This window comes from Sceloporus occidentalis, unplaced genomic scaffold (genome assembly GCF_023333645.1).
Source record: "Sceloporus occidentalis isolate IW3139 unplaced genomic scaffold, rSceOcc1.0.p SCAF_196, whole genome shotgun sequence".
In the NCBI taxonomy this organism is placed as follows: Eukaryota; Metazoa; Chordata; class Lepidosauria; order Squamata; family Phrynosomatidae; genus Sceloporus; species Sceloporus occidentalis.
In genome coordinates, this window is record NW_028317176.1 from 365,611 (window position 1) to 376,540 (window position 10,930).

At 39.4% G+C, this 10,930-nt stretch overlaps 1 protein-coding gene across 1 annotated transcript; it reads right to left on the minus strand.

The window, feature by feature from the left end:
- Positions 1–1,273: 1,273 nt before the first annotated feature.
- On the minus strand, positions 1,274–10,148 carry LOC149278262 (ras association domain-containing protein 7-like). Its single transcript, XM_089502159.1, has 4 exons — positions 10,046–10,148; positions 7,905–8,794; positions 3,641–3,809; positions 1,274–1,323 (listed from the first exon to the last, which is right to left on the minus strand). The coding sequence occupies exons 1-4, from the start codon at positions 10,146–10,148 to the stop codon at positions 1,274–1,276; spliced, it is 1,212 nt and encodes a 403-aa protein (XP_089358285.1).
- Between the last annotated feature and the right edge of the window lie 782 nt (positions 10,149–10,930).

Consider the following 10,930-nt stretch of genomic DNA (forward strand, 5'->3'; position numbering starts at 1 on the left):
TTCTTCTTCAATTACATGGTACAAATACGTTAAAGTTTCACTTTGAACAAAGTTGATGTGCATGATCTTTCTGCAAGAAGTTGAAAGCCTGATCTTCCTGTTTTCAGATGATGAGCTTTGTTACCGTTTGCAAAAACAAGGCTCCATCTTGGCTACAAAACCAACTCCAGATGCAGGTAAGCCACTGACTAACGCACATTGTGCTGCTCCCATAATGCCACTGTGCGTGTGACAGCGGCTAACCAGCCTTTCGGAAACGCAACTGACCGCTTTGCCACATCTACCCCAGTGGCACCACTGAGAAACATCTTGTGGAAACAGCAAGAAAGTAAGTGGTCACGAACATCCGATGGTGACTTCTGCCTCTCTTTAGGGTCAATATCTAAAGTACTCTTGGGTAGACTGATGCATTGGCATACTGGGGTTTAAAATGTTAAAGCCATAGGCCATGTTTTGTAAATTATGTATTTGTTTTCACTTGTACTGTTTTTTTCAAATACGAAAATAAATGTACTGAGAGCAACCTTTTGTGTTACGTTTTTCATGTGGAAATTGCCTTAAAAATACTGACCACCAAATCTAGTAGTCTTAAGGTATTTTATCTGTAATAAAAGGGACAAAGGATAAAAAAAAAGTCTACCAATGTTACGGTACATGTTTTTTGGGGGACTTTTGCCAAGATTCTGCTGAAAAATGGTGGACAGGCTGTGCTGTGGTTTTACGGTTGGCTATAGAACACTTATGGATTCTTTTGGGGGTATATTTCTTCAGCCTTCACCTTTCTTCATCTAGCTTGACAAAATGGGATCCCACAAGTGTTAATATAAGCTGTACATATACCAGTCAGTCATGCCTAATTTACTGTTTAGAACGTGAGTATAGGAGAACCATGTGGGGTTGGGCACTATTTTACATTTACGGGAGCTAAGAAACATAAGAAAATCTCCTGTTCGGAAATTCTGATTCAGTCTCTATCCAGAGCTATCTACCGAAATGGACTAGTATCGGAACAAGGAGGAATAATGTAATGTGGGACAGCCATCCTGAGAAGGTAAAGATGGGTGCTCCCATGGTGGGTTTCCAATACAAAGATGCAGATTTTATCCCGCGATTATAAAGAGTATAAAGAACTTAAGGTTTAGTACTATAAGGGATAAATCTGCCAGGTCAATCTTGCCCCTTCTACAAGAGCAGCTAACTAGTGTTGGCCATTAATAAGCTTAGAATGTCAATTAACTGACTTTACCAAACACCTTAGCAACTCACAATTTAGCTAATAGATGTAGCGGCTGCTCCGTAGCATGATATCTGCATGATTTCCATCTATACACAATGACAAGACACTTATGTAGCTAAACGAATAAGTAACATTTTATTGTTTTTACAATGAATAAAGCAGGGGCCATTTAAAGAGGGTTGTGTGTGCTAAGGACCAACGCGTGACATTTCCTTTTTAAAGATTTAAGTAGTTATTACTTTTGGTATTTATATAAAATATGTTCATAATACAAAATGATATACACTCTTATTTCTATATACATTTTATTATATATATATATATTGACATAAAAAGTCTGCCATTGCATTTATATTTGCAAAGTAAACAATACATATAAATTCTTCAGTGGTTTCGGTTAGTTGAAAGTAGTCCAGGCTTTGCTATCTAGGTCCAAGATGTATCTCTTGAAGACAGAACTGCTGGAGAGAGAAAGAAATACACTTTAATCTGACTGACCACTAGAATTCACATGCAATGAACAGTAACAAGCGCTTAATATTTATGTGCAACAGCAACGTATTGTAGTAGGCACTATGTGCTTCCTACTGCCAGACGAACAGTGGCAGGGATACAGGTATAAGGTGGGCTAGTGCCCTCAGTGACAGTAGTATGGAGGACAATAAAAATAGTCTCCTAAAGTAAAAGGTGGACATGGGGCAGACGAAGACAATGTCAGAGAACGTTTTTAGTGGCGAGAAAGTGATTAAGGGATATGGCACTGGGGGAATTTTAAATGGGCCCGGGCCGGATGCTTTGTACTTGGTCCAAATATATCTGATGGTGGCCTACTTGCAGTTGTTGACTAATCTATTCTGTGCTGTTAATTTTTAAATCGTGGAGAACTGGAGGCCTTTCTAGGGATGGTGGGCTGAGTGATTTACTAAACAAGTGTCATCACAGGAAAGACACCACAGTGCTTCTCTGGGGGGCATTATTCCATCAGCAAGATGTCACTTTACTTTGCAGTTTTCTCCTGCATCATTAACATGTCGCCTGCTAAATTATTGAAACAAGACGTGCCCGAAATGGGAGCGCATGCACGCATTTATTAAGTGAGAAAAACACTGACATTTGTTCACAGATTTTACTAAAAATAGAAAGTTCAATTAGAATGCTTAAACTTGTCTGCTTTTCCAAATGGGAACAGTTCTTTACCCAGAACCAATTCTTAACAGATGTGGGAAAGCCTGAACTTGATGGCCACGTCTTCTTTCAGCCTATATAACTATGCATATCTTCAGACGCTTAGAAACATTTTTTTTGGGGGGGGGGGGGCAGGGGGTATGGTAAATCTACAGTCGCCTCTTGTGTTGTTGAAGAAGAATGTTGGGAAATAGTCTTAATATAATCACAAGATGGCCAGATGGTAGCTACAACTCAGTGGGCTGGTTAGGAGATTCCACCTGCCTGCAAAAATGGGTCAGTGTCTAAATTGGGACTGTCAACACTTTAAACTGGACACTTTGGAGGTACGTGTTTCACAAGAATGCCGATAGGAGGCAGGAAACATGAAAACATGGCTTCAAAATACTACGTAACACCTGTAAAACTGGCAAAGATTTCAGGCAACAGTTATTGCAGTTACCTGGGGGAAACAAATTTATGTAAGCTTGCTTGCAGGGCTCTCTCCACCGAATGTATTGGTTTGTCTTAGTCTGTCAATTCTAGCCTTGTCATATCCCTTGAATTTATGTATTGTATTAAGCGCTGCGTAAACTGTTGGCGCTATATAAATAAAAGATAATAATATGTTGCAATGCAACATGAGTAATTACTGTCCATAAACCGTGGTACCCTACTGTGATAATGACGAAATGAACATACCTGCTTTTTGTTATGGGGGCTTTTTAAAATACCCCACAAATTTTTTTTTTTTTTTTTTTTTTTTTTTTTTTTAAAATGAATATTTAGCCATTCCTGATTCACGACAAAAAAATGGGAAATAGGTGATCAGGATATAGCTGAGGGAGGGATATTTTTTGCTTGTTTTGGGAAGAGGTGAGATTGGTAATCAATCCCAAAATTGTCTTCGATTACAGCTGCAAATAGGTCCTAAAATGAATTAAAATCCTAGTTATCATCCACTGTCGCCACGTCAATACATTTCCTTTGTGGTTCTACAAGCACCTTTTATTTAATCAGTGTGAAAAGTATTGTATTCCTAAATTGTGGCCTAGGTTTGCTGTAGCCAAGCAGTGCACTCGTCTTTAATTATCTGTACCACATTATAAGTGCAGGTGACACCAAGGAAGCAGTTTTGCTGTACATCACCAACTCAATCTCTCCCACAAAAAAAATAAAATCAGAAGTCATTAGAACCGGACACAATTTGTAAATATTTAACGCTTTATCCGCTCATACCTTTACTCCTGTAGTGTGCTTCCCATTGAGAATCACTTGGCTCATATAAGGGGTCTTCATCGGGTCTGAACTGACCATTTGTAATTGTGGATCCTGTTTGTAGAATGAACTGCTGGAGGTTGCATTGCCTGATATCTTTATTAAGTTCCTCAAGTTCTTGATTCCTGGCCTGAGAAGAGGAAAAGCAGCGGTGAGATCCCAGTGATCCATTCCCACCTATGATCTGCTATGCTATGCTACACATGTAACGAATTAGAAAAAATTCTCTTCTCACCACATCAACTATACATCATGAAAGGCCAGCCCTGAAAGAAAATCTGAGTTGGCCCTACATGATTACTTTCAACAGTAAGTTAATTTGGGGATGAAACACATCTGCGCTGCATAAAATCCATGCATTAAGAAGGGTCAGCCTTAACAATTTGCATAAAAGACTTAGCTGGCCATGCAAAATGGATTGCCAGGTTCGTGAAACATATCTGTGCAATCTAAAGGTGTTAGTTTCCATACATTGCTTTATATTATATCCATTAAACTTCCTTTCCAATTTGATGTGAAGATATACAGTTAGTGGGAATGAGGGCTTTACATGCTCATGCACATTGTATATTTGCTGTAGACTTGTATTTACTTACACGGTCAATGTTCTTCACACTCAACCTCACATCAGCCTTGGAGGATGCTGATTTAACTAGCTTCACATAACATTTAACGGCACACAAGAACCATTTGGTGCATCTAGTCTGCTCATTCTACCTGACATAAACACTCAGATCTTAATCAGTCCTTGATTTTGCGTAAGACTCAACCGTCCAGTTGCAAACCTCCAGTTCAACTGTTTACACTTACACTTAGTTTAGAAAAACTGCCACCTAAACATTAACTAAAATGAATTTTTTTTGGCAACCTATTACTTGTGCTTTTTACTTTTCAATTAGCATTATTAAGTTGAAGATATCTAGATTAAAAAGTAACTTCCTTTCCCCAAGTTTTCTTCCACCGACTTTAAGGGTGTCTGAACCAGATTAAGCAAAAGAAAAACAATTAGGCAAATTACAGTAACTATAGCGGCATGATGCCGCCATATTAACTTGGTCCCTTAAGAGATAAGTCAACGTTTCTACTCATCTGATGCAGAGAATGGGGTCACAGATAGAGAAACATTTTTCTTGTGAATAGGGAGTACTGTATCAAGAGGTTCCAGTGAAAGGTTTATGAATAGTTGAATAATAGGCAGCGCAAAGAAGATATTTTACATCAAAGTGTCAAAATGTCAAAGTCTGCTAATGGCAACTCAAAATATAAAAGGTGCACAAAAGGTTACTTCTTGAAACAAAAAGGCTACCCCATGTTTTCTATCAGTAGGCTTAATCCCCAATATTTGATGCTTGAGGCTCCCAGTATACAATTTCACAGTGAAATCTAACAGTTCAGATGTTTGCTTGATTGATTCAGAACGATGCAATAGATAAAGTATCGGAGAACTCCACAGGGCTTATGGGCATTCTGAAAACCAGTAGTTTGTCCAAGCCCTTCACTGTATAGTGCGAAGCTGTTTCTTTGAGCGATGCAACGTCATCCTTACCGTCTAAGAAACCACATTTTTAAAAAGAGTATTTTGTGTGCAATATTCCTCACTTATTCGGATGTTGCCTCATGTTGAGCGGCAAACCGAGGGACAGCCGTTTTATGAGGCTCTCAACAAGCAGCAGATATTCTCAGATAGTGGGATTCATTCATGAGTGACCCCTAAGCTGCATGATAAATGGCAACTAAACCCTGTAAGAAAATACAGTGTAATGTCACGGATTTGTCTGTTTACATGCAGTATATTTATTAAAAGTGGACCCTGGCACTCATCGATATTATATGAATGAGTTACATTTTTTACTAACTTTTATTATTAATATTAACAAAAGTTATTGAAAAAATGTTTGGCGGTCATATTTTATTACATTTAAAGTGAAATGCTAGGATATGACATTTTATCTTAGCAGTCAACTTCTCACAGTCCTGAGAAGACCATAAACACCACAGAGCGATAATGTGGGGCACTGCCAACACCTAACTGTGGGGACCGGGTGGGTGCACCGTCTCCCCCTGCCCAAAAGTGGCCCTGGAGATAAATCCAGCAAACATGATTCCATACAAATCCTAGCCTTTCAGAACACCATGCACTGCCCTACATCTTGGCAATCTGTTATTCTGAAAGATCTAAATACAATTGATCTTGTCCTTTTGGCCACTAATGTCTCTTCATGTTGCACGGTATGCAGTATTATGAGGACAATTTGTAAGGAATCCACTAGAGGGCAGTGATGTGCTTTACAAATGTATGTACAGTATTTAGACTAACCACAAACTCAAGACTTTATTGCTATACAGAACTTCGCAAATAGTTGAAAACATCCCCTTGTATCAATATAGCCAACAAAATAAAACACTTGTGCCAATATGGACATATCTAAGGCATGCAAGGACACAAGGTATATCACAGTGGTACAGGAGTGTCCAATTTGGTGCGACCACCGTGCTAAAGTTTATTTTGTAATCGAAAATAATTTATTAATGTTGTGCATTCCTGAGAGGTACACCAAAAACCATTTGTGGCCCTAAACAAGCTGGATACCACTATTATAGCTTGTGAGAGCATAAAAGTGTCATACTTCTAACATAGTAACATAGTAACATAGTTCATAAGGTTGAAAAAAGACCAAAGTCCATCAAGTTCAACCTATATACATATTGTGTCCCTACTGTGTTGATCCAGAGGAAGGCAAAAAAACCCTTATGAAGCAGATGCCAATTGCCCCATACCAGGGGGAAAATTCCTTCCCGACTCCAAATATGGCAATCAGAATAAATCCCTGGATCAACGTTCTGTCCCTATTAATCTAATATCCATAACTTGTATTATTATTGCTTTCAAGAAACACGTCCAGGCTCCTTTTGAACTCTTTTATTGAGTTTACCATTACCACTTCCTCTGGCAGAGAGTTCCATAATCTCACCGCTCTTACTGTAAAGAACCCCCCGTCTGTGCTGGTGTAGAAACGTTCTTTCCTCCAACCGTAGAGGATGTCCCCTTGTTATAGATACAGTCCTGGGTATAAATAGGTCTCTGTACTGTCCCCTTATATATTTATACATAGTTATTAAATCCCCCCTAAGCCGTCTTTTTTTCCAAACTAAATAACCCTAATTCTGATAATCTTTCTGGGTACTGTAGTCCTCCCATTCCCCTTATTCCTCTGGTTGCCCGTCTTTGAACCCTCTCCAGCTCCACTATATCTTTCTTGTACACTGGTGCCCAGTACTGTACACACTATTCCATGTGTGGTCTGACTAGTGACTTGTACAGTGGTAGAATTATTTCCTTGTCGTGGGCATCTATGCCCCTTTTGATGCACCCCATGATTTTATTTGCCTTAGCAGCAGCTGCCTGACACTGGTCGCTACAGGTAAATTTACTGTTAACTAAAACTCCTAAGTCCTTTTCCATGTCAGTCATCCCCAGTGTTTTCCCATTTAATACATATTCCCAGCCTGGATTTTTCTTCCCCATGTGCATAACCTTACATTTCTGTGCCAACTCTTGTACTATTAAACAATAAAATCATTTGTAGGCATTCAGTTATGGTTTTGGAATAAACTGCCCACTCATGCAGACAAACCTAGTTCTATTCACTGGTTCAGACGGAAAATATTTATTTTATTTTAAAAAAAAAAAACATTGAGAAACACTACAGCTTATTTACAAAAAGAAACCAACTTTTAAAAAAAAAATACACAAAATGTACATAAATACATACAAACAGGAACAAACACATTTAATGATTTTCAACCGATCCAAACCATAATGGATTAAAAATGTTTTTAATACTGTGTATAGAAAAGTTTACTCATGATACTGTCCTTAAAGCCAATACAAACAAAGGTTGATTTTTCTATCTTAAGAAAGTCCTGCTAGGTTTTAGGGATGCAGGTTTAAATTATTATAGTGCTGTGTTCCAACTAGGCCAATTTAAAACTTAAAATCACATAGGTGCTGTTGGAAATTTGTACATAATTTAAGCCCACAGTTCCATCCGCATAGTCCTAATGAGTCCCATATAAACCTTCCTTCAAAAACATTTTATAAGCAGAACTATAGTCCTGCTTATACTATGTTCTCCCATTATACAATATTTAATCTAAATTATGCCATTATATTTTATATCCCTAAACCAAGCCTGGTCCTCCTACATGGAAGCAGCAAGCCTACCTCAAGGTTTCTTTTGGCTTCCTCACAAGCCCTCTCCACATTTGAAAGGTTGATCTCCAGTTGTTGGCCTTGTCCAAACTTGGCTTCCAATTCCTTTCTCATCTTGGCCACCATCTCCTCAAGTTCAGCTTTGCTTGGTTGCCCTACCAACCTTTTGGAGGTTTCTCGCTGGATTTCCAGCTCCAGTGCCTCTGTCCTTTCAGTTAACTCCATTATTTTTTGGGTGTAATCTTCCATTGTGGCCTTCAGTTTTCTCATTTTCTCTTGACGCTCTTGTTCTTCTGCCCGCTCTCTCTGTAGCTCATCCATCCAGAATAATTCCTCTCCTAACTCTACTTCATTATGGCGGACCAATCTTTCCATAAAAACAATCTCATCCTCTTCTTCCCGAGGACCCCCAACCCTGCCCCTCTCCCATGTCTGTATGTCCTTGCCTACAGAAACATTTTGCATCTCTAGTGCTTTCAGCTGTTCCTGTTGACGGAGTACCATTTTGAACAGTTCCTCTTTGCTGGGTTGCCGGGTATCATCTTTAGCATTTGAACCAGTCTGTGGTTTCTGCCTGTGCTTTGCTAAAAGATCATTAGATCCTATGGGCCCCAAATTAAAGGTCAGTGACTTTTTTGGCTCCTTTGATCTTGCTACCTCTGTTCCAACTGTTCTTGGATTTATGGGCAAGCTAGACCTAACATAAGTTCTCTCAGGGGGGAGTGGAGCTGTGTCAGAAGAGGGACGCTCAGATAAGCTGGGTCCCGTGCGCCTCAATATAAAGTGAACATCATTGGCATATTGTCCACTCTTGGCCAAAAATTCGAGAGGTTTCTCATGAGGTAGAAGTTGCCTTTCTTTGTCCCTTAGTGTTTGAATTAGGACATAACGCCCAGTCTGACCTGAAAAAGAGTATAAAAGAATTATGTATATGATACAGAACTGTTATCGGTTATTTGTAATTTGAGAGCGGAGAGTTGTATTGACCAGTGTTCAGGTTTCCAAGACAGTTGGTCATTGTATAGGTATTATGAATTCTTCAATACAACATAACCTATTGAGCTTTAGCATTAGCTGGGGGCCATACAAAAACACAGCTTGCAGAACATACACAGCTTTTGCTACCGACATACTAAACTCATACTTACCCCTTTCTTAGCTTTTTGTAACTGGCTGTTAACATTTAAAGCACATCTAAGGTCTCTAACAGGACAGTTGGCGTTATATTAATATATAAAGATATAAAGCTGCATGGGGCCCCATCAAAGGATGGGCAGAAATGTGTAATTACAATGTGTTACAACCTTACCATTGTGTAACATTTCTTTTGTTAATGTCCATCAGTATCAGCAGGGCCGGCCGAAGACTTAACGCCGCCTGGGGCGAAGTTTAAAATGCCGCCCCCCGCCGACTTAAACAGTCCTGCGGCGAGTCTCCCTGTGCTGCCACGGTGCCGGCTTGTAATGCTGAGCGCCGGAAATTCATGTCACTTCCGGCGCTCTGCATTACAAGCCGGCACCGAGACCGAACAGGGAAACTCGCCGCAGAGGAGAGAGAGAGGGGCGCCGAGCGGGTAAGCGAAAATCACTCGGTGCCCCTCTCTCTCTCCTCCGCTTCAAAAAAAACAAAAAAAAACCGCTTGGGGCGGCAAAGTGCCGCCCCTTCTGAAGTGCCGCCTGGGGCAATTGCCCCAGTCGGCCCCATTGTAGGGCCGGCCCTGAGTATCAGAGACAAAAAACAACTCCACCCTAGCCCCAAAACCTTATTACTTTTTGTTTGAATGACCACTTCATGGGCCTGAGTGCAATGTTTTGCATGCTAACATTTTTATTAATTTTATAAAATGAACCAGATCTATTGTTCAATTTATTCTGCTGTTTAAATTGTAACCTGAAACAGACAGCCTCTATAAAATGTTTTAAAAAAAAAAAAAAAAATCCATGTGTGCTAAATGTTTTGTTCAAAAGATGGGCACTTATACTTGGACGCCAGGAATGGTTCTAGGTTCTAACATGCAGGACTACAGCAGATTATGATTTTATGGATCAAAATGGCATTGCTGACATACTTGACCAGTATTAAGTAGTTGATGCAGTGGATCTGAGGACATCCAGTTCTCATTTGCATAAAACAAAATCACCTAGAATTCTTACCTATAGCCTGAGCAAGTGCAATGACCACATCTTGGCAGGACGTTTGTTCAGACACTCCACAAACAACGCGTTGCACTCCATCCACCCACACTTTCAACTCCATGTTGAATACCAGTGTAAGGGGAACGTGCAGTCAAGTCTGGCTTCAGGTCCTAATATGACCTCATTACCAACTGCAAGTTATATGTCTGTAAAAAGGAAACAAAGACAATGTAGTCATATTCAAAACATACGATTTACAATGTATGGAATGCAAATTAACTTTATAGTAAGAACACAATTTCAAAATTCCATTAATTATAGAAGGAGAGCTATCTTGTCTGTTATTGGCACTATTATGTACCAATAAAAATTAATAATGGTGGCAAATGATAAGGGAACACACGTTCTAATCATACCATAAATCCAAGATACAACCTTGGTAAGTGCTCATGTACTATATATTAATCAAAGCTCTCTTTTTCTCCTCTTTACACTTCTAAACGTATTCTGGATGAATGGAGTAGCCTTCCAACGGAGGTAGTAGAACCAAAGATAGACACAACTTTTTCCAGATCACAAAATTAGTAGGTCTACGCGTTTAGTACTACTTGCTATTCAAAAACCGTATGATAGGGATACAATAGGTATGAATACATTAGGAAAGGAGTTCCCGGCCCCATTGAGTTTAGAGTCTACTACCTGGGAACATTCCAAATGAGATGACCCTCATAACTGTTTGATCACTTCTGGGGGTAAGAAGCCGTTTTACTGACACAGAAAACAATTACTCATCAGAAAGTAATATATATTTAGAACTGATCCATCTGTATTTAAGCAGGGATTTTAACTATAATATAGCAGAGACTGGGCTGTTACAACAAAAGAATGAAGTTGGCTCTAGAC

Excerpts from the sequence above, each read along its gene's own strand:
- LOC149278262 (XM_089502159.1), bottom strand. The coding sequence starts at position 10,148 with ATGGAGTTGAAAGTGTGGGTGGATGGAGTGCAACGCGTTGTTTGTGGA. Across the intron at positions 3,810-7,904 it reads AAGCCAAAAGAAACCTTGAG|GCCAGGAATCAAGAACTTGA; the intron begins GTAGGCTTGCTG and ends TCCTCTTCTCAG. Across the intron at positions 1,324-3,640 it reads AGCACACTACAGGAGTAAAG|ATGGAAATCATGCAGATATC; the intron begins GTATGAGCGGAT and ends CATTGTGTATAG.